Source organism: Haemaphysalis longicornis, unplaced genomic scaffold, assembly GCF_048455015.1.
Source record: "Haemaphysalis longicornis isolate Haplotype H1 unplaced genomic scaffold, Haemaphysalis longicornis Haplotype H1 scaffold_7, whole genome shotgun sequence".
NCBI classification, from domain to species: Eukaryota; Metazoa; Arthropoda; class Arachnida; order Ixodida; family Ixodidae; genus Haemaphysalis; species Haemaphysalis longicornis.
In genome coordinates, this window is record NW_027526422.1 from 97,417,403 (window position 1) to 97,441,628 (window position 24,226).

At 51.5% G+C, this 24,226-nt stretch overlaps 1 protein-coding gene across 2 annotated transcripts in view; it reads right to left on the reverse strand.

Moving 5' to 3' along the window:
- Nucleotides 1–24,226, reverse strand: part of LOC144146143 (BICD family-like cargo adapter 1) — a 188,878-nt gene that overhangs the window by 28,060 nt on the left and 136,592 nt on the right. The window contains exons 1-2 of one of the 2 annotated variants that reach the window (XM_077678101.1): nt 13,801–14,061; nt 11,019–11,351 (exon numbers count right to left, since the gene is read on the reverse strand). In XM_077678101.1, the coding sequence (XP_077534227.1) occupies nt 11,019–11,351; nt 13,801–13,917 (450 nt within the window). In that variant the 5' untranslated portion in view covers nt 13,918–14,061. Of the gene's footprint in view, nt 1–11,018; nt 11,352–13,800; nt 14,062–24,226 lie in introns of those variants that run through there. The other variant, XM_077678100.1, reaches the window with a different exon arrangement.

The following is a 24,226-nucleotide window of genomic DNA, read 5'->3' on the forward strand; positions in this document are numbered from 1 at the left end:
GTATGCGTGTAAAGACTGACAAACAAAAGATAAAAGTCTTGAGAAGCGCTTTCTCCCGACTTTATATGCAAGAGATGTAGGCACGGAAAGAGGGGGTGTATCCCTCTCTCCCCATCTTTGAAGGAATGTATCCCTCTCTCCCCATCTTTGAAGGAATGTCCACCGCAGGATGAAGGCCTCACCCATATGCTTCCGACCGCCATCCCTATCATCCGCCATCGAATCCCGTTTTTTGCCCTCAAATTTTCGTATCTCGTATCTAGAGCGAGTTTCCTGCCTTCGCACCCCGTCCCTTGGACCGTTATTGGGGTGGTCCACGCGGTCGCTGCTGCGTGAGAGATGTCTTTACACGCCAAACGTCGTTGGCCTGTGGCAAGACCGCAACAGTGCTGCTGTGGCCACGAGAGAGCTGTCATGCGCTTCCTCCAGGTGTGTGGTTTCAGTTGCGGACTGCCTTTGCACGCATGTGCATGTCCCAAATGTGTACTACCATGCTTGTATTAGAAGGTCTTGACCCATAACTAGGTTTTCTCTCTCCCTATACATCTATTTGTAAAAGAGCAGAAGATAAGCAAGTACAGTGAGGATACCATGCAAGCGCAATCATCTTCGCTATCGCATCGATGGGAGAGGGTGGGAAAGGGGAGAGAGAAACGTTTGTGACGTTAAATGAGCTAGGAGGTGAGCTACAAGAAAACCGCTATCATCAACACCGGCCGCACGGGTGGTGCCACAGGAAGTACGGGCGCACACCCAGTAGACGGTATTACCCGTCGTGAGGGCATCAGCGAAGACGAGCAAGGAAGCCCAACCACCGTGCAAGCACCGTAATAAGCGCTGAGCTCGTGAAGTGCGACACAGGCGACTGGCCGGTGCACAGATCCCTTTGCTCTGTTATCACTTGGAGTTCTGTTGAGGCTTCCAGAGCAATAAACCCGTACCACAATATATCATCACCATCATCGCCGTCGTCGTCGTCATCATCTCCATCATCATATTGAAAAAAGGTTTCGCGGAGGCGCGGCGGAGGCGCCGCCGTTCCCTGACGGCCGGGGAGCACATAGCGATCAAATCGTTTTACAGCGACGATGTCTATGGCTAGGATGCGGGATTTCATGGGGTCCGCGCGAAAATACGCAATGTGGGAAAGCCGGATTGCAAAGACCAAGCTTACATAGATAAGGATCCACAGCGCATGCATGACCAACGTGGATCCAGCCAGGCAGCTTAGCTCGGCTAACATCGCCAGTTTCATTAAAGATCGTTCTCTCTCTCTCCTGCCGCTTTCATATCTTGATTTAGGACGGCTTATATTGACCTTAAAAAACGTCTTCCCAACAACACGATGTGAAGCCGACTTCGAAGAGATCGGTGTAAGCTTGATCTTTGTAAGCCGGCTTTTCCACATTGTGCGTTCCACAGTGAAGCCTACTCATGGAGAATAAAAATGCAATGCGAACGGGGCCCGACAACAACGGCGCGAGTGTAATCGTCGACGACGTGCCGATAATAATTCGGCGTCCGATGAGCGTGCCCAGGAGACGGCACGTAAGCGAAGAGCGGCAACCGATGCTGCAAGTCGCGGGTCAGAGAATGCCGCAAATCGCTTTTGGCGCCAAGGTGAAAAATTTTAGAGTCAAGGACACGTGTACGCCAGGTTCCAAAGAGGCTTTCTCGATCGTCATTTCGGCTCGAGCTGCAGCGTGTGCGACAGAATGTGGTGCGATAACCGTTATTTGAGCGCAGGCACGGAAGTGCGATGCACACTCGGCGGGGATAACGCCCACCAACGCACCCAGCTTCGCTTGACAACCACCTTCACAGAGTGGGATGGCCGGTGAATTTCTTTTTAGATTTCTTAATAACCAGCTAGGTGTCGCCGTCGACTATTGTGCCAAGCTAAACAGTTTAAAGCGCGAACGACCCAGCTGTTTCCTGTAAAAAATCTTTAAGGACCAATTAATGCTGCAATGCCCTTGTATACTCATGTGATACGCTGCAGCGAAAAAGCTGCCAATTTTCTGACAGTTGCTCATTTCCGTAAAAAAAATAAGTATTTGCTTGCAAGTTATTTATTTCACTCGTGATGTGAGCGTGTATAATGTGTATAATGTGAACGTGTAAAATGAGCGTTACCGGGAGTAACGAACGACAAGTGATGAGAAACGTAGCAAAAACATTCTCATAAGATGCACAAGAGGCGCCTCGTTGCACAACTGTGGCCCATCGTTATATAGATGGACGCGTGACATCTTTACCGGACTTCCAACACTTGTCTGCCAACGGAGAATGCGCCCAAGTGCGTATTCTACTGTGCGCGGACACAGATCATCACACGGGTCCTCAAGTTAACTTTGGTTAAATAGAACACTCCAGTTCCATATGTTACCCGTCACAAGCTTCTTAATTAGGGATTCACAAATTGAATGAACGTCAACTCGCGTCAGGTTGCCGCAGACAACACACATGCATGTGAGAGCGAATTGACGTAGCAACTCGTTTACCTGTAAGTATCCTTAAAATTTAATCGGCCATCCTACTCAGTGAAGGAATGTCTAGCGAAGTTGCGTGCGTTGGGGGGTGTTAACGCGGTGCTTTTCCGGCAAATGTGACTTTCGTGTCTGCCGCGGTCAGGTGGTCATCAAATCACAGACTGTCGCATACGTTGCAGCTCGAGCCGAAATGGCGACCGAGAAAGTCTCTTTGGAACATGGCGCGCGAGCGCCCTTGAACTCTTCCAAGTTGGCGCCCTGGCGCCGAAGGCGCTTTGCGGCATTCTCTCAATCACCGTATGCATCGTCGGTTCACGCTCGTCGCTTGCGTGCTGCCTCGCCGGCCCGTTCGTCGGACGCGCCATCAAAGATTACACTCGCGTCGCTGTTATCTGGCCCCTTTCACATCGCATATGTCTTGATGAGAAGGTCTTACTGTGGAACACGCAATGTTGACAAGCAAGCTTACAGAAACAAAGCTTGCACGGATATCTTTAAAGTCGGCTTCACTTCTAATCGAAACGCAAATGCATTGCTGGGAAGACGTTTTTTAAGCTCAATATAAACCATCTTTTACGGGAATATGAAGCTGTTAGGACCTTATCCGTGTAAGCCTGGTCTTTATAAACTGACCTAGCTAGGAACAATCACCTTAAAGTCGGCTTCACTGCTCAACAAAAATGCGTCACTGAAAAGACATCTTCTCAGTTCAATATAAGCTGTCATATATCAAAATATGAACGCCTGGGACCTTATGGGCGTAAGCTTGGTCTTTGCAAACTTACTTTCCCACATTGCGGTTTTCCGCGAGGACGCCATAAAATCTGGCATCGTAGCAATAGACAGCTCCGCTGTAAAAATTAAACAAGCAGGAGCCAGGTCACGCCACAGCTGCGTACAAAAATAAAATAACGGTATGTGTCCACTTTCTGACTCCGCAAACGGGTATTTGACCCGTCCCTGCAAACAGACTGAGAACAAAGCGATCGTCGGTTTACAGAACGTGTATCACATAAACCGTTCTCAATCTTGTCTCCACGCCACGCACGCCCCTTTCAGGTCAGCGCGATCGAACGAAGGCCGCAAAAAAGATTCCTTTGTCTTCACATCACTGTCCAAACGGCAAGGCTGCCAGTTCGAAAGCGAACTGTCTCGGAAAAGTGAGGCCGTTTACATTCATTCGGCAGGGTCGCTGTCGCGCCCTCAGCACGAACTTTCAGAAACGCAGATATGTACCGCGACCTCTATCTCGAACACGCGTCATTCGCGGCGGGTCGTCGCGCAGCCTTTTCTCTCTGTACCGTCTCGCGAAGACATGAAAGACACTTTGTTAACTTCCGTGTCTCGGTGCGACCCCGAAGAAGCGGTGAGAACATATCCGCGAAGTCGGGAAACAACCATTGGCGACAATGGGAAGCTGCGTCAGAGAGCCCTACACGCATCGTCGGGTGGGAAAGAAAGCAGCGGGTTTAGCGAGACGACGACCTTTACTGTACAGCCAGCGTCAAAGGCTGAAGAAGGCGGACAAAGAAATGCCACAAAGTAAAAGGTCAGTCGACGCTCTCTGGCCGCTGCCGAAGAGGCAAAGGACGCCTGAACATATTATTGTACGTTTTCCCTTTCGAAATTTAAATCACGCATTAAAGGGGCCATGCCCACTAAATATAAGTTTGGGTCGTTAAACGGACTTCTTTGTCCCGATAAAAACGATAACTTTTTTTAGTGCAAACTTCCAACATATAATGGAGATGTTAAGGGAAACATGGGAGACCCACAGGAAGAGTCCCAGCCACTTTCGAGCGATTTCTATATGACGTCACAGAATCTTGTTCATGCGAGTGGCGACCACTAACCTAAGCCACCGCCCAGAAACGTGATTGGGCAGATAGTGATGGGCCTTTAGTTACGTTTAATTGGGTCATTTGAATGCTAACGCGCGGTTAACGGACTGATAACGATGCTTCTAGTGCTGGCCTCTATTGCTTCACTCCTGCCCATAATGCACCAGGCAGCGCGAAAGTTGATACTTTTTCATCACTTCTTGTGTTTTTCTTTTTTGTGTGTGAAAAAGCGAGTGCTGCCGATTTGTGGTAGCTCGCGGCCGGGACAATCAAAATCGAGTTTCGATGTGATTCCAGCCTCGGACCGCTGCAAACATTTCTGTGAGGCAACTGTACAAACTACTGAAGCCAATTATATCATTTTAGGCTAGTTTTTTCAAACTGAGCAAAATTGTCTTTTGTCTTCATCTGAGCAAAGTTCTATTTTGCGTGGACCCTTGAAGCCATTGTGCAGCTATGAAAAAAAAAAAAAAATCCCGAGCCATCTCCACTAACGTAAAACGTTGGGAGGGGCGAAGCATGTAGTGTATAAGTGTATTCTTGGCGCCTTGGCGTTTTGACAACGGAGATGAAACCGATGGGGGTACAGGTATACAGCTCCGCTGTAAAGGTCTGTTGTCTGTGAAGCACAAAGCGCTCCAGCGCAAGGCGTCAACGAGCACCCCGGTGGTTTTTTTTCTTCTTTTTTGTTAGTACGCGCTAGGTTCTAGCACGAGGCGTAAAGGATTTTCCCGGGGTTTTAGTACCGTGACTACATGAAACGACGATTACGACGACGACGACAGGAGACGCCGACATCCTCAGTCCCTACGGGGCTTCAGCCCCTAATATATTATTTCGTACCTGCCAATTTCCTGATTGGGTATGTTTCATTTACCGAGGTACGTTATCACCAACCTATACGTGCGTCTAGCAATGCTCTTGCTGTTGTCAGCGGCGTGCTTCCTACAAGTTGCTCCAGGTTCATGCGCGAGTAGTGAAAAGAATACGTCCCAGCTGCTGCCTCCCACTCATACACAAAGAGCAGCGGTGCGTGAAGTTTGTGTACACGAAGCCGTACACGGTGGACCGGCAAACTCAGTCACGTGCCACTGACACGCTTTGTCGTTGGTGTATATGGTCGGTGGTTGTGTGTGTGCACAAACGCAGGAAGCGTGCAAAGCGGCGTTAGGAGGAAAGGGCCGAAGTCCCGTCCTGCTTGCGACATACACGTGCCCTTGTTCATGTTATACATTTCCCTACAGCTTAGCTATATATGAGTAAGAAAACGCAGGTTTAGGTATTGTCATGCAGTGAAGAAAGAAGGGATGTCCTTTTTCTAGAAATGAACGTTTGTTGGAGCGAACTTGTGCTCCGCAATCAACTTGAAGAAAACACAACCGGCGAAGAAGCAGTCAAGAAAGTGTAACGTGCTCAGACGAATGTAGACGAATCGAGTGTCGCGGTGTTTGTTTTCCAAGCACTCGGTCGAGAACACTATCCATGAGACAAGAACAGTCTACGAAAGGGACCGAAACCGATGCGGCATGCGAAAGGAAGAGAATACGCGCGCTTCGCACGGTACACAAGATAAGTGTGTCGAGCGCGTCCACGCGCTATTAAGAGAGAGAGATAGACTGTTTATTTATCTTAAAGAGAAAGGAGTAAGAGCGAAAGTGGTCAGCCTCCCAAGTCCAGGAGGCCGCGCTATTAAAAAAAACATAAATAAACAAGAAGGCACGCTTCGCGGCAATATCGAGTGAAGCGGCTGCCTAGTTCGCTGGCATCGGTAATGGTTGTCTGCAAACTTTCATGTTGGCCCCGAACTATAAACGCACAACAGCTAGATGCCTTTCGGAAACACGCAAAAAGCAAGCAAAATGAGCTCGCATGCCTGAATTTCGAACTACAGTTCATACCATAAGCTATAGGTGCAGCACTGTGGATGCTACATTGTTGTCAACAGTGCGCCCACTGAGGGGGCCCAACTCGCCGTGAAGGGGGTCCTGAAAGGACATTCCCTTCTCCCCTCTCGGCAAGTGGAACCGTAGAGCCCCGGCTCCTTTTGTAGCTTCCTTCGCGGCGAGTTAGGAACCCTGAGTGGGCGGGTTGTTGACAACAATGTCGCCTCCACAGTGCTGCACCTATAGCTTATAGAATGAACTACAGTTTCTTCTTCGTACAAACACATTTCCCTGAATCTAGTGAGGGAGTTAATGAAAAGGTTTAGGGGACGTTCAATTATCTACACGGCGTATAATTCAGTTATCCATCGCTGGTGTTTGCTTTTGTTTTCTTCGTCGGCAAGTCCGGCACAGAGAAATTTCTCTAGATCGCAGACAGAGCAAGTGTGTCGCGATATCTACTCTTTCGCACTGTGGCGTTCATCTATTTACTTTGCTTGTGTTGGTGTCACTGGCGTTCATCTATTTATTTTTCTTGGGTTGGTGTTGTTACTCTTTTTTTCGCGTCGTTTACTTTTCATTTTGTTTCAGTGTTTGCATTAACGATCATCTTTTCAATTGTATTTTTATGTCCGGACTCTGCTGGCAGCATTCTCTTGCTTTTACTTTCCTTTTTTTTTTCAACTCTTCTTGTTTGTCTTCTTTCTGCTGTAACCCTAATGTCTAATATTCACCACTCATCAACGTAGTCACCCACCATCTGGTGTAGCAAGCCTTGTCCCTAGCAGGGCTGACCTCACCAGTTCACATTAAAGAGCTCTCTCTCTCTCTCTCTCTCTCTCTCTCTCTCTCTCTCTCTCTCTCTCTCTCTCTCTCTCTCTCTCTCTCTCTCTCTCTCTCTCTCTCTCTCTCTCTCTCTCTCTCTCTCTCTCTCTCTCTCTCTCTCTCTCTCTCTTTTGTCGGCGGCTGATTCCATGTGCTCAGTCAACCGAGTCGGGCAGATGCCTATGGCGCTTCCATTTTTTTCGTAGAAACAACGGAGGCGTTAATCGAAAGACTCTTTCTCTTGATCCCGCTTGCAGCAAAGTGAATGCCGCCGTGCGTAGCGGCCCCCCGCCGTGTGATTGGCACCGCGTTGTGTGCTGCGCCGTTCTCCGCGACGTCGAATGAGACGGCGACGAAAGTGCAAGGACCTTTCCCATCGGCGGTTTCCAAGAGCCGCGTCCCGTGGTGAGCGTGAGACGATCGGGCAGATAAGACGGATCACATCACGGGGCTTCGTTAAGGATGACAATACAGTCGCATGCAAATCCATATTGCCTGGTGCCTGAACTGTCGCGAATTGAAGGAGTTGAACTGGGCTAGCTGGTGGCTTGTACAGTGGAACTCTATATATACTAGCGCCAAAGAGTCACGGAAGCCAAAGAGTCACGGATAGAGGATAAAAAAAAAAAACGCGGGCACTTAAGTCTCCTTATGTGCTTTGAAGTCTAAAGCTGCCTCTGGCGATAGTTACCAAAGACTTTTTCACTCAAATTGTGTTTGCGTCTCTTTCTTTGCTTTCTTTTTTTTTTTTTTCGTTTTTCGACGCGACTTACTTTGACTGACAGGCAGGCCGTAAACTTCACGCCACAGCTTCTATAGAATCGAAGTTCTCCGTGCTGGTGTGCGCCTATTCGTACCACTCCTTATGCGAGTGCCCCGCGGACCCCTACCCCCCCTTCCCCACCCCCACCCACTGGGAGCAGGCCTTGGGTAGCTCTTGCCTCGTGGATCAACGGACCCTGACGCAACGGGCACTACAGGTCGCTTCGGCCATTTGGGCTGAGGCCACCCCCCCCCCCCCCCAACCTGAACCCGGTGTCTCACCAATAAAGTGTTTTTTTCTCTCTCTCTCTCTCGACTCACGTACGGCCACGTTCACCTGTCACGCGATAGGATGTCAGCGCAGCAACGTGCCGTGGTAAGGCATCCGGCTCTCAGACTCCGGATCAGCTCTCATAGAAACTCAAATGTGTTTTTTTACGCTGTATTTACAGCGGCGGTCCTTTTCTGTATACCGGAAATCGACTGCAATAGCAACGACGGCTTTCCCCGCAACGGGGCACACTTAAGGCCTTCGCCTTAAAAATGGCTAGCGCTCGCACCGTCGTCTTCTCGTCCCATCCATGTCTCTTTAGCTCTAGTGATGGTTGCGTATTGCAAACGCGAACAAATGTCCTGCAAGTACCGCACCCGCGGCCACTGCTGAACCTCACCCGAATCTAAAGATACGTTAAGAAAATGAACGAACAGACAAATCTCATTAGCACAGGCAGAACAGCGACTTAATCTTATGCATCCCGTGTTCGACATACGGGGCCAACGGCGGAGCAAAAGCATGGACGGGAGCAAAAGTACGCCGTAGTATAGGAGAAGTACAGGATAGCCGAAGCAATTCGAATGAAAGGGAGCGATGCGCTGGACAACTTGGTCGGGCTGACATACGGACAGCCAAATCATTTCCACCACAATAACCGTGATCTACACGGTACGATCACAGGTTGTTGGAAACGAGTTACCTAACCATGCTCGTATACAACTGACAGCTGTCACTACAGAACGAGCGCAAGCTGGAATTTGTGGGAGAAAAGAAAAACAAAGGAGAAAGGACGGAATTAGAAAACACGGGGGCAGATTCTTCCCTCTCGTCGTGCCGTGCCTCGCTTCCCACAGCGCTGTAGCTAATACGCGGAAGATGCGAAACAATTCTCGCGCCCGTATGCCTGACGTGACGTGACGACGCACGAGTCGAGTCGTCCGCTCAAGGTGCGGGGGCGCATGGTGGGAGACGGGAGACGTGCACAAGGAGCGCGGTGGCGGTTGGGGCGGCACCGCCTTGCATGCACGCTTCTTGGTACCACTGCGGAACAGCAAGAACGCGAAATGCGCCGCTCGTGGCACTCTCTCTACTGGGGTCAGCGGCCCCTTCCCGCGCGAATTGGAATATAGTTAGTTTCATTTCGTAAATGCGCATTTCCTTTTCTGTTTTCTTTCAAGGGCGCCACTAAGACAAAATACGAGTTTAAAAAGACTGCTTTTGTCGAATGACGGTGATGCCTATTTTATCGCAAACTTTGCGAAAGTAATGGAGATGTTAGAGAAAACAGACGAAGCAGTGGCAACTCCCCGGCCACTTTCAGGTCAGTTCTCCATGACGTCACAGAATCTTGTTGCGCGATTCCGAAGCCACCGCCACACGTCTGGGCGCTTGTAGTGAGGCCTCCGGTTACGTTTGATCGTATCACGCTAACGATACCGGGTAGTTAACAACGCACTCCACTGATAACTATACGTTTTCAGCGTTCCCCCTATTGCATCACTGCTAATGTAGTGTGGCACACAATTTGAGTGTTGTTTAATATTTCTTGGGGTTTTATTATTTTTTTGTAAAGAAAACGCCTTTCCGTGCTGGAATGAAGTTGAATGAGTCATCGAAGGCTAGTGCTTTAAAACTGAAAAAAAGTTTCGTTTTGTCTTTATTTTCCTGCGAATGCTATGTAACTCTCAATCTATATCTCGAAAAAAAAAAAATAATGCTGCCCTTGGCCGCTAATACGATTCCGTCATTGTGCCGAGTGTCATACACTTCTCATAATTAGTTGGTTAACCACGAAGTTTTAAACAATTCGCAACTGGGCGTCTGCTGTGAATTCATAACCTTTTATGGAAGGAATATGGTTGCAGAAAACGTATGCAACCTGCGCATAATGGGAACTACTCCGAAACTAAATTTACGACGTTGGCCTGCTCAAACAGCTCATACAGCGGCAAGTGCTATTTGGGCACGTATTGTGGAGCTGAGCACGAGTGCGCGAGTTCGACTCCCGGCCGCGGCGGCCGCTTTTCTGATGGAGGCGAAAAGCAAAAACGCCCGTGTGTTCGAGACTTCGGCGCACGTTAAAGATCCCCAGGTGGTCAATATAAATTCGGAGCCCTCCACTACGGCGCGCCACATCGCCTGCGTTGCGTCGGCGCGTTCAACCCTACAATCGATCAAATCAAACGTATTGTGGATGATGGTCAGTCGCAGTCTTAATAGAAATAACATAAAGCTGCCGTTCTAACCCATTCCTACGGCATCACAGTCACCGTTAAACGGACAGCCCCATGTTTGTATGGATGGGATAAAACTGGAGTCCCTCCAAATTTGATTAAGATCATTCAGAAATGTGCCACATAGCAAATGACAAAGCATGTTGCTTTGGTTATTTCACCGCTTGCACTGAGCCCTGTTCAATCATGTGCCCTGCGCTCGTTTGGCTTCGCTGTCCCACAACGTTCACAGTGTTGACTGGAGCCTTTTTGTGTGTGTGCAGTGAGGCGGGGTGTGCACACGTCACGTTTAGCTCTTTCCGGTTTTTACGTTCTTTTTTTGTTTTTGTTTTATTACAACCCGCCGCCCTCGTTTTTCGCACAACTCCCCATTTCGCAAAGACCAGCACCGAGAGACGTATAGCGGGTTCAGTGACATATATGGGCGGCACTATGGTGAAATGTGCTTTTATTTACAACGAGCCATGTAGAGAATGATGACAGGAGTGGCGCTTAGAGATAGGCGGCGAGCGTACGCCTTGGGTAGAAAACGTTCTACCTCAATTTAGGAGAAAAAAAGCGGCATGAAAAAGTGACAGGCGGTGGATCACCTAGGGTAACGCAGAGTCTACCGAGAGGCAGCACCAGACGTAGGGGAAGACCGGGAACCTCACGGAGGGTGAAAGGAGGCTTTTATACCGCAGTGTATATAAATAAACAGATGATACCTCGTCCCGGAGCCCCTGCAGCTGGGCCACGTGGTCGTCGAGGCTGGAGCGGCGCATGGAGAGCTGCTGGCGCAGGCTGCGGTACTGGCCGGCCGCCTGGTCCTCGGCGCGGCGGGCCGCCTTGAGCTCCTGGGCGAGCCGCTGGTTCTGGTCGGCCATCTCGTGCACCAGCGCGCCCCGCTCCTTCTCCAGGTTGCGCAGCAGGGCCTGCTGGTCGGCCAGCTGCTGCCGCGCCTGCGCCAGGTCGGCCTGCAGCTCGGCCAGCCGCCCGTCGCTCTCGCCGGACAGGGACTCCAGCTTGCGCCGCAGCGCGTGCTTCTCCTGCTCCAGGACCTGTTAACAGGAAGGAGGAGGACAAGGACAAGGGTCGGTCATCATCTATATGCCTGCATGCAGCGTTCACTGCAGGGCGGGATTTCCAAGCACCCTGGTAAGGAACAGCGCAGGCAATTGGCGAAGGACCGGGGAAGAAATGCGCGGGACGAGTACTTCGCCTGTCTGCGCTGTTCCGCACCAGCATGAGCACGAATCAACATGCACAACTTCGTACATTGCTTAACTGTAACGTGAAGCTAGACTATAGGTAGTTGCAAACACAATATGAAAGGCTTTGTGCGGGCCTTAATATTGTCGCCACAATGGAATGGGTGGCTTGTGATATCGTTGTGGGTATGTATGTATGTATGTATGGAGAGAGAGAGAGAAAGAGAGAGAGAGAGAGAGAGAGAGAGAGAGAGAGAGAGAGAGAGAGAGAGAGAGAGAGAGAGAGAGAACAAACTTTATTGTACGCAGAACAGAGTTTTACTATTTTCGGCCTGGGATTAAAAGCCAGAACATGTTTCAATCGGTTCAGCGATTGCTTCGAACACTGATACGAAATAATGGTCATTGGCTGTAATTCAATGCAAACACGCAATGTCGCCTACCTAAGACAGCCAATTACAGCTGTCTTTGGTAAGCCTGCGCAAGCCTACAGGCTGTCTATGCGGTGTTGCGTATGCGGGCTCACGCCCGACAGTGCTACTCGGAGGCATCCTGCAATCGCTTCGGCGCGGGATACAAACGTCTTGGTGTGATTTGTAAGAGACAGTGATTTGGGAAAATTTTGTGAAAGCTCCCCCTGCGTTTGTGAGTCGTGTGAGAGTGGGTATGTGTTTGTGAGTTGGTTCGAGTGCCCGTTAACTGTAAGGGCGCGGCTGTGCGTGCGCGCTTCGTCGCTATCCGAAGGAACAAGCTGAGGTCACTGCTAGGATGACCTTTTCTGTCCATCAGTTTTTTCACTCAACTCCCTCCCTCCCTCCCTCCCTCCCTCCCTCCCTCCCTCCCTCCCTCCCTCCCTCACTCACTCACTCACTCACTCACTCACTCACTCACTCACTCACTCACTCACTCACTCACTCACTCACTCACTCACTCACTCACTCACTCACTCACTCACTCACTCACTCACTCACTCACTCACTCACTCACTCACTCACTCACTCACTCACTCACTCACTCACTCACTCACTCACTCACTCACTCACTCACTCACTCACTCACTCACTCACTCACTCACTCACTCACTCACTCACTCACTCACTCACTCACTCACTCACTCACTCACTCACTCACTCACTCACTCACTCACTCACTCACTCACTCACTCACTCACTCACTCACTCACTCACTCACTCACTCACTCACTCACTCACTCACTCACTCACTCACTCACTCACTCACTCACTCACTCACTCACTCACTCACTCACTCACTCACTCACTCACTCACTCACTCACTCACTCACTCACTCACTCACTCACTCACTCACTCACTCACTCACTCACTCACTCACTCACTCACTCACTCACTCACTCACTCACTCACTCACTCACTCACTCACTCACTGAGTGAAACGACTTGTGGCCAACAGTGTTGGCACTGAGTGAAACGACTTGTGGCCAACAGCGTTGGCCTGAACGTTGTTCTTCTTATAAAAATAGTATACCAAACGTGTATACGGAACGCTTGCACCATGGTGGACTCACGTGCTATACTTTGGGCTGAACAGTAATACAAAAGAAACAAGAGGAAAGCCAGCACGGGTGCGCGGCCAGACCGTACGCGTTCTGATTTATTTTACCTGTCTTTATTATTACATCATAGTCGTTGTTCTCTCTGTCGTCCTCATTATCAGTGAACGCATGCCGAGAGAGGCAGGAGGAATGGAAAGAGTGAACGCCTCCCCAGGGCGAACGCTTTCCAGGCAACAACGCGCAGTCAACTAATGGACGCAGTGTATAACAAAAGCGCTGGGTAGCTCGCCGCAAGGCATCCTGGCCGCCACGACAGGGCGAAGGCAAAGTATGCGCACTATACGCCGTATGACTACCAAATTTCTATGTCACCGACATCTTCGACAAGCGTTGACGATTTCTGGCAGGAAAAACAAATACAGTTGAAGGTTCGCTAATCGTTAAGTATTTTCCCGCCTCGCCTCACGAGTAAGACGGACTTTTGGGATAGTTGGTACTACATTTCAGATTGCTCGTTTCCGTCGCCCTCCTTCGTCTTCGTCCAAAATTGTGCGCTTTTGTTTCTCGCAATCAATCATAGTTATTAACGACCACCTTCGCCGCCACGCGTTATCGGAAGCCTTCCCCTCCGTCACGAGCCACGAACAACCACTGAGACACATAAAACGAGAGCAGTTCGCTGTTAAAGTGGCCTGCCAAATATCAAAACTATTCCGCCAATATTACAATGCGTGGCATGAAAGTTCAGCAATCCCGACATAGTATACCTCGAATTCGACGAACAGGTCGCCATAGAGACTCCGCCGAGAAGGCGTAGGTACATTCCTAGTAGCGACGCGTCTTCCGTCATCGCTGAGAGCGCGTGAAACCGGCCCCGGGTGCATGGAACAGCAGCAACGCCCCGCAGTCGCCTTCACAGCGGACTCGAAGCAGTACACAAACCGGCACTCCCCAACACGAAAGTCAACCGGCTCACTTGCGCGGTGGTCGCGCCCGGAGAACGCGCGAGGCCACGAGATATCAGGCGCGGGAGCCAGAATGAGAGAGAGCAAAAAACGGTCCACAGGGGTGTGGTCAGGTGTGCATAACAGGCAGTGCTGATAGACAAGCCAGTTGGCAAGCGCACGCCTTTCGACTCAGCGAGAAGCGTGCTTGCGCAAGCAGTGTGCAGTATCGCGGACTGGTTACAGAGCAGGAATTCGCAGCTGGCGCCAGGCAGCCATCGCGGAGAAAGGAGCACTGCCGAAGAACTCGTAGAAAGGAGGTATGACGCATTTTTAGCATGAACCGAGCCTCATCGGTTGGGAATAAAGCTGCACACACAGCCGCGGTAAGGAAATCGCGACCATATACACACAGGTTTCAAGCGTTCTCAAGACTATAATGTGCGCGGTAAGGTGCAAACTATGGTGACGCGTCACTGCTTGCAGTCCAGGCAGAGCTAAGCAGATCACCCGGTATACTCGTGCCATTGTGTATTCCGATGCCCACACGAGACACCCTTCCCCCACAGCCGAGTATATTGGAAACAGAGACCGTTTATACAAGAGACGCCAAACGCAGCCGGCACCAAACAGCCAGAGGCTGCATATGGTACCTGCACGGGCAGCAAGCTAACCGGTGAGGGTCATCTTAGTCCTTAAAACGCCGTAACCTTAGACATCGACAGGTGTCATTTCTGTCAAGGTTAGGTCCGCCTGAAGCCAGGAATTAACTAATCCTCGACTCGTCCCGTTTACAGACATATTGGAGGGGCGCGAAAGAAAGACAATGTCGTCCTGTCCAGTCGATCACCCGGCCCTCCGGGCGATCTTTCGAATCAACAGGCCTACGACAATGCACGGCGCTTAAGTTATCGCTCCCGTCCACTAGCGCTACGCAAGACAGACGCGTCGCGCGGAGGGTCGCAAAGCACCTTATGCGTATACGGCATGCAGACACGTCAAGTTCGCCACCCGCAGTCGCGCGTCCACGGGGATGGCCCCAAAATGCGGACTGCTGCACAGTCAAGAGGGTCACAAAGGGGTGCCGTTGTCCGCGCAGACGCGCAGCGGTCACCCAGTGGCATTGCGAGGCGCCGCCAGCTGCCGGACAATGGCGCTCTCTCACACGCGGCGAGACAATCGAACTGCACCGAGCAACGCCCAGCCCAACGCTTTTTCTTCTTGGAGCCCTGCGGAGCGGTGCCAACAACGACGCCACTTGTCATGCAGCACGCCCGCGCCTCGCGTGCATTGGAAGGAGCGAGTCAGGGGGGGTTGGAGAAAATAAAGCGCACCCCATGCACGGGTTCCGCCGCTGGGCGCCCCATATTCCGCATCTCGATTAACGGCAGTCCTTGGGCGGGGGAAAAGCGAGTGCGAGAGTCGCGCGTGCAGATAGGTGCCCTTCGCGCGCTTGTCGCCGCGGGGTACGCAGCAGTTCCGCGCTCCGTGGTGGACGAGGGCAGGATGACGCAATCGCAAGCGTATGCAACGGACACTAGTACGCCGACCGGTAACATTCGGCGATATTAGCCGCGCTAGTTCTCGTGTATTTGTTGTTACAGTCGTGGTTGCGTTGATGCGAGCCTGTCTCATTCTGTATGCGCGAGCGTATTTGGTTTTCTTCTGCAATGGTTCGTGCACGAACGAAAACTGCGCGATGACGTTTACAGGAGACAAACGAACTCGTGAAGACTCGATTATAAAGAATGAAGGCTTTAAGCAACCCATAGGGAAGTGCGGGCTGTGTTTCATTCTCATGTTTGCATCAGTATTCCATCCTCAAAGCACCCAGTAGCTTTTCCTCCTCTATCTTACAACCCCCCCCTCTTTTTTTTTTTTTTTTTTGCACGTATACCAGGAAAACAAAATCGTTTTGAGTCAGTCGTGCTACGGACCAGCACTTCAGAGTTTGATTTCTTCAATTATGCAACTGTTGGAGGTTGGACGGTGACACGCAATCCGTCCTCCCTCTATTTGCTTTGGGCGGCGACCGGGTTCTATGACTAGCCAAAGCCCCTCACACCACGACTGGGTCGCCCCAGAGGCATGCACTTAAACACACGCTCCCGTGCAGGGCCGTGCCGCCATAAGCGAACGCAAGTTTCTGGGTAATCTCAATAGAACATCAAAATTCAAACAAGCCGCCCACGCTCAAAAAAAAAAAAAAAAAAGAAACAATTCGCCGAGGCAATATCGTCCCTCGCGGCGCAGAAGCTTCTATTTGGTGCCGGCGAACGCAGCTGTGCGGCCACTGCAGCGATTATCCGACGGGCCGAGCTGCTCAGATAGAAACTGGACAGGTTCGTTCCATACGCGCGCACCTGCACGGTGCTGTTGCACACACAAAAACAACAAGACTAATCATTTTGCTTCGCTTAGGAAAAACTGATCCACTGAAAACATAAATATGCACGATTTCCTCCGCGTCGCCAAGCAATGCCCACCTATGAGACCCCGCGAAAAGTGGTACAGAAATACTTTAGACCAGAAGTTGTTTCGTTACTCCCCCAGCGCGTACACACGTGTAGTAACCGAAAATTACACAACAAAAAGAAATGGCGGTCTCTGTGGTCTGGATTTGGCGGTTGCACAAAGGCTGCGGAAAAAACACGGCGCCCGTAACGTTCGAAACAAAAATAACCACTTAGCCCATAAGATAATTAAGGTCCGGGCAGGACATATTTGGCTTTATCTGACGGCCGGTCGCCCGAGACGTCCCGACTTAACAGCGGCTAAGTTGGGCGTAGCCCCGTAACAAATCATTAGCCGCTTAACGCGCCGAGACACCACCCTAGTTAGGGAGCGGCCCGTTAAACGGGCCCGAACTAATCGAGACCACCTGGGCTACTCAGGACACCTGGTTACTCGCGGATCAAGGAGGAAGTCGTGCGAAGGCGCCTTGTCGTACGCCTTGTTCTTTGCAAGTGGTGTCCGTTCCGTTCGCACGCATGTCAATGAAGAACGGTTGCGTCGTTTCATTTCAACCTTGTTCAGCCGAGTTGTCCAGACACGAACTGGGCCGCAGTTTCATTGCGGGGACGGACGGCCGAAGCTTCCACCTGTACGCTCCCTTTCCCGCACTACACACACGCTCTCCGCGTGGAAGAGGCGTTTCGCCCTCCTTTACGATAATAACGAGAAAGACAATGCGACCCAGCCGCGTCTGTCCCCTTCGCTACATCAGCCGCGCGGAAATTGCGGCGCCACCACGCGGGAGCCCGGGGGGTGCTCAAGGAGACCGATGGGGTCTCAATTCTGCTCCATCATCCGGCGGGCCCTTCTCCTTGGAGCGCCTACGCGGTGCGTGTCGGCGGAATACTGACGAGGGCGTTCCGCTTTCGCTCTCGATCTGTATCCTTTTCCTTGGCCCGGCGCCCTGGACAAAGACGAGGACCGCTGCCCGAAACAGAAACAAACGTCTCTTGAACACCACCTTATCGGTAATAGGAGCTGCTGTAGCTTCCACCTTGACCCAGCTTCTGCCTCGCCAGGCCATTAGTAATACCTGCTCTAGTCTACGCGCCTGCTTCCAAAGACGCGGTAGCGCTGACCTAGGAAGGCGTAGTGGGATTTCCAGTCCTTGGTACTTGGTTCAAACTGTATATGCATGTCTTTGAGAGCAGACATGACAGAAGCCGCACGCACCAATAGATGCCAGATACTCAAAAAGGATTATCTGTCGACAATGATGCAGATTCGGTGCACCATTTCCAGGAAGCGGTGCCGCTCAGTGGGTCTTCGTTGTCTCGCTCCTGCATAATCACCGCGCCCAAAAATGTGCACGCGAAGCCCCTCAAGAGCGTCCATCTCGCCATTGAATGACACGAACAGGTGCAATCTACTAATGGACGCGTGCGCGAGACACGATCGCCACGGCACAGGAACCGGCGGACAACGACGACTCGTCCATCTCGGCCAAGGCTGCCGATCTGGTGCCGCTGGCTGCACGCACGACTGTGAAGACTTATGGATGCGACGGGCCAATTTTTTTTTTTCGTTTACATTGCTTTTGTTTTTGAAACGAGTGTTGGACTCTAATTTTTTATTATTTCTCCTGGTCCATTTGAAGGTTTGTTTCGGAAAACCTAATAAAACAGGCTTTGAAGTGCGAATATAGGACCTTTCACTTCCTTTTTTTCGGGTCGATTAATAATCATGTTATACGCACCAGCACAAGGCTGAAATAAAAAAGAAAATAAATGATACGGCGCTTTCTTGAGGCAGCCGCCAAACGAGTTATAAATAGACGGCGCTTGAGTCGTGTGGCATGGTGGGTCTCGGGATATTCAGAAAGGCACCTGCTTTCTCTCAGCGCTGTGACGAAAACCAGTCGCCCTCTCGACCCCGCCCTACCCTCTTCGTGGCAAGAAACGACGCTAGACAGGTGCTGTATGCCACACGATGCCAGCTCCACAAATGCTATGACATAAACAAACAAGCAAACAAACAAGCAAGCAAACAAACAAACAAACAAACAAACAAACAAACAAACAAACAGACAGACAGACAGACAGACAGACAGACAGACAGACAGACAGACAGACAGACAGACAGACAGACAGACAGACAGACAGACAGACAGACAGACAGACATCAACTGCGCATATTTCCGTAAATCAAACTATCCGCAGCTGCCAACGCGTTGTCGTGTAGAAGCTACACGTCCGCCGTCTGCTTAGCGCTTTGGCGCGTTAATTTTTGTCTCGTTTAGTAATCGCTTTTGTTGGCACGCTCAATTTTGTTAACCCTTCCTTCAAAGCCCCCACATACTTGAACCTCACTGTAACGACTACAGTCAGTCTTGCGTTCTTTCTGGGGCCCTCAGTCGACGTTGCAAAACGAAATACAACCAAATAAAACCGCCGTGCACATTTCATTTTAACTTAGACAGACCGACTCCGTGAACAGTCACGTTAAGAAAAGCATGCTGCGGCGGTGTGTAGGTATATACGCCACACAATGCCGTGGGACCGTTCGCACAGAAACGGTTTCCAGGCCGTCGTGCCTTTTTGCAGCATATGAATAGGCTGTCACTGCCTTTTTCCTCGTGACGCGAGGCCTTCCATGAGTTAACCGTTCGACCCGCACGCTGCTGCAGTTCTAAAGCGCCAGCGAAGGTCTCGACCCGAGCATTTTGTTGTTTTATATCTCCGTACTCCAATGCCACGGAGCGAGAGCCTCGTGAGGGAACTTTAATATCCCCAGTTCACGACGAGGACCGAGCCGTGACTCGTGGCGGGACAGAGCAGCGCGTAAAGAGGACGGAGGAGTAGGCACTGCTGTATCGACGCTGCGGAAAAGGATGCTCGGAGAAAGCGTGCAAATCGCAGGGTCCCTTGCCGCACGTGCCGAGCAGGTTGGGCGCATTTAGGCCGCTCCGGTCCCAAGTTAAGTAGGGTCTCTCGCCAATGACCCTGCAAGCTCCGCGCACACTGACGACGTTTCTGTATCGTGCAGGCCCTGTCGTTGCGGCGCCTGATACAGATTGCCAAAACAATTGGCGCAGCTTGCACAAGTGGTGCAAAGCTGAAGAAACAGCAGAGTTGGGGGTCGACTTCTCCATGCACGCTGGCAGCGAATCCCAGGAGAGAGAGAGCAGCCGCATCCCAGCAGTGCAAAGCCGTTTTGGACGGCACTGTAAAGCAACGACCATTAAAGTATGTACAGTGTTCTATTCAGTAGCAGTCGCAGTCGTCCCTTTCGGCGTCATCTTCCGACGGCACATCCGCATAGGGCAAATCCTCTTGTAGCGCGTTCTCGCCTCGGTAGACCTACATTTCTTCGTCAGCTGGTCCAGTGGCCGTGACCAAGTGGGAATTGTGAAGGGATGGCTTGACAGATCCGTCGTCCTCGTCTATGGCGCGGCGGACCCGTTGCACGCCGGTCGCTACACGACAACGACGACGACGACGACGACGGCGGTGGAAGCTCCTTATGTGGCGTGAGCCCATGCGCAAGTCTGGACGACGCCGGGATGTCGTCGCGAGGCACGCGCTCACGTGCGCTCAGGGTTTTCTGTCTCTGCCGGGCCAATTTGTGTCGGCCTAAATAGCTGTGCTGTTGAAAAAGAAAAGAGGAGGTACTGACTTGTTGGGAACCAAGTAGCAAAACACCTGCTGTAAAGTAAAGAATGCATGTGACAGGGTAATTCGTACTGTGCATGCACATATAATAGATATACGCACGTTTTCTTACCCCAATGTAACCCGCCTAGCTTACCTTTTCGAGCATATATACACTAGACGTTATATATGAACAGAAATGGGACATTTTTATCCTGCGAGGTGTAAAGTCGCCGCCCATATACGGGTTAGAAAAGCGCACGCCGCACTGGCATAACGTAAGCGCCTGTGGCATGCGTGAAATGTAGTTTTGGAATAATAAGTGGGAGAAAAAAAAGAAAGACAGCATCCAAGCACTGCCACTTTCGCAAGGGCGAAAGCTCCAACGAAATTACCGCTCCACGACACGCACGCGCGCGTTCAACGTTCTCTTTAGAGCGCGAACATTTCCGCCCATCGGCGTCTTTGTGCGCGGTCGCGTGTTTTTCGACTCTCCGCCGCCGTCATGCGTCTTCTTCCCGCCTTGCTAAACGCGGTCGAGGTTCCCACGTCGGCCGCAAGAAGCCCTGACAGGCTCATCCATCACTCGCCATCGCTCAATTCTCAAGGCGTGTATAAGGCCTCCTTCCGGTCGGCGTTCTTATTGTATACGGGTTAGGCCAGACCACGCACCCGGACTGCGCTGGTTAGACACGTCGCAGAGCCCACGCGCGCAAGCGCTCGCATCATGTGTGGAACCCCACAACCTTTGGGGCCTGGCAAGCCCCAGGAAAGAGTCCCCAATTCGTGTTCAAGCCATTGTTCGCAACAGGATCTGGCAGACTTGTAGTCGCTAGCCAGACAGGGGTGCTGACTATATATGATACTTTTGATGACACCCGCGTCATTCGCACGTGCACGTCAGCTCATGGTAAATGTTGCCAATTGTATGCGACGATTTCGGTACTCTCACCACTTCTTCCACCAAGCCTGCACTACGTTTACTGCGGGGAGCTCGGTCTACACTCGTCGAACGGCAGAACTGACGCGCTAGTCCTGGGAAACAAATGCCGCACTGCCGGCGCATATGCTGGTCTGGAAAGGCCGTCAGATGAATTAATTAATTGAAAATAATAGCACTGGCGGAAGGCCCTCTGCGCTGACCTCTAAGCCTTTCGCGCTGTCATAGGGCCTCAGAGTATTTTTCGTGCTGCGCTTCTGTCGTAAACACGACCACTGCGGCATGGGAATCGAACTCCTGACGGCCTTCTCTGAAGCAAGCAGTTTGCGCTCGATAGAACGCCGAGTTTTGACTGCATCCTCATCAGTTTACTCGAGTGAAACAAAATTCGACAGCAAGTCAACTCGCATTGATTGCGGCTGTGAGCAACCGCAGCGGGCGCAACTGGAATCCTTCGAGTCCGTGTATGTGAGCATAGTCGTGTTGCGCTCCAAATTCAACCGGGCTATTCTCTGTATCCGCTCCGATAGCCATAAAGGCCGCCGCTTTTCCTCCTGCATGCTCAGTCAGTTTTGGTGCGAAATTTACGAATGAGTCCAGCGAACTTTGGTGGCGGAGCACATCAAGACGGTAATGAAGTTATATATGCAAGCGGAAGTAATTTGCGCTCTGAAGATGAATTCCATCCGGCTTCCGTGCGTATAATGAGATGCAAACGAGGCTTCAGACACGCGCTTCGAGGCTATGCAGCTTCCGCGACGACCCCTCTACGTGGATGCGTTGCAATATGGAGCACACGAAAACCTGCGCTCACGCGTGGAGTCAGTTTCGACGGCGTGTACGGAAACGCGGAGAATGCCACGCCGTTACAGCAACGTGCGTGCACCTTACCGAGAGGCAACGCTGCTCAGAAAACGCTATTCCGGGTCACGTTTGCGGTATTGGCTCGCAAATTACCTGCATTGACCGCAGAGAGAGAGAGAGAGAGAGAGAGAGAGAGAGAGAGAGAGAGAGAGAGAGAGAGAGAGAGAGAGAGAGAGAGAGAGAGAGAGAGAGAGAGAGAGAGAGAGAGAGATTTAATAAAAACTGCAGGTTAGACTGTACCAGACTGGGGGCTTCAGGTTAAAGATTTCTTTCTTGTCAAAAAACCCCGTCCCTTACTCCTGACCCCCAACCTACATGCGAGCAATGGGTGGCACGGCTGACCAGCTCCGGCCTCTCCTCCGGAAATATTTTTTTTATTTTCTTTTTCTTTCAAGATGGAGGTAGAGAGGGAAGCGAGGGCGGCGGCAACTATTTCCTTCCGTGCTCTTTTGTTCGGTGCTTTGTTGAGCGTAAAGAAGCTGCTTTCGCTCCGTTCTTCTGCCGCATTTCGGCAGCGCGCTTCCAAACAAAGATGCACCCCGTTCACCTAGAATAGTCATGCGTCAATTGGCCCCGAGTCGTCCCAAAACAGTGAAACTATCAGCAATGCAGCGGGAAGTCACTCCACTGACCGAACCATTTGGAAAGAGCTCATAGTGTACCGTTACGGACAAAGCTCCGAGACTCCCGAATAGGTTCGCGCCTGTGTCAGCTGCGTAGAGAAAGCTTGAAAGGGTCTTGCCACAACGGGTCGGCAAGAGAAAAAGCACGGGCTGGACCTCTGGGCAACTGCGTTGTGTGTACGGGCCGCTAATGAGGTCCGCTCCAGCGGTTTCCCCGTGGTGAGGTAGAAAGAAGGCCGCGGCGTCCATTAGTGCGGGACGACCGACGGTCGTGCCTTTTGTTGCGCACCTTCTGCTTTCTGCACGTACGGGCGAAAAGGCACCGCGGCACGGGACACATGCGCGCGGTATACCTATGCGTGTTCCCTAGGTATACGAGCGGTCGCCACGAATCACCGAACGCAGCGGACAGACACCGGACCGTCCGCGCGACAGGGTTGGTCACCCAAGTGGAAAAAAACATCAACACACGATCACCCTGGGTGACACGACCCACAGTGTCAGGTGTTAACGTACAACTATGCCATCACGCTATCATTCTCCGGGGACAATATTTCACGCGCTGCGTCCTGATGTTGCCGCTTTAAAACGAGTAAAAAGAACACCCTCGACATGTGACTAAAGGGTGACGCGTTTGATGCCGCGGTGAATTCTACAAGCTTCGACGCATTTTACTGTCGCTTCATGGGCCTTAGAACGAGTAAGTGAATACAAAACCTGCAAATCTAACTTGCTGTCGGCGAGAACTCGGGGCCGAGTGAACGCGAATCCCGCAGGCATCGGCTAAATTCCCAGAACTTCCGAACTAGAGAAAAAGCATTTTTTTTTCTTTTTCAGATCCCATCTCCACGGCGCATGCGCCCCGTTACCTAGGGTAATAACCACACGGCGATGGACAAACAGCAAAGTACACATCGCGATATAGACACACTTTCTCTGTGCCACGCCGAGAACCCTCTGTAAGCCACCTATACAAAATCCCCGACAGCTGTCGTGCCGCTTTTAGTGACGCATTAAAGCACTTTCAATACCTTAGGGGCACCCGTCGCGTTGCCCATTGCGCTGTCTCGTGTGGTACCACACGAGACAGTGCAATGGGCAACGGGCCACGTGGCCCGTAGCGTCACAGCCATTACGCCGGCGTATACGGAAGGCGCCAGCTGGCCTGCGGTGCCCTGTCTCTAGTGAGGAATTCCACATCTCGTTATACCTGCAGAGTTCCGTCACTAATGCGGCCAAACCTTTGTCTGCCGCTACGAATCCTATAGAGAACCGTTACAAGCCGAAGGCACGCCGGAAGGCGGTCAGACTCGTGATAGGACGCTTGTCAAAGATTAATAACCCCGAATTTGCTTGACAGCCGTTGCCGTAAAATTTCCCGCTACAAACGTCCCCGTGAGGTCGGCGGGGGCCATAATGAGGTGCTGGGCGCCAAAATCACGACCCTTACACGAGACAAACAAAGTTAGCTTGACGGCTCAAGCGCTGACGGTGCGTAGCAATCCGAGGAAGAAGCGTTGTTTTAAGTACAGAGTCGGATGTTGCATAGGGCGTGCACGTAATCTCGCGGTGGGGCGAACGAGTTTGAGGACAAGACAGCCCGACCGGCCGGTTCGCGACCAGCCGAGCGCCGCCGCCGCCATCAAACGGGCAGGCGCGGCCCGTGAATCCGGGAAGCACGCTCAGGCGATCGCCGCGCAGTGACGCGACCCTCGACC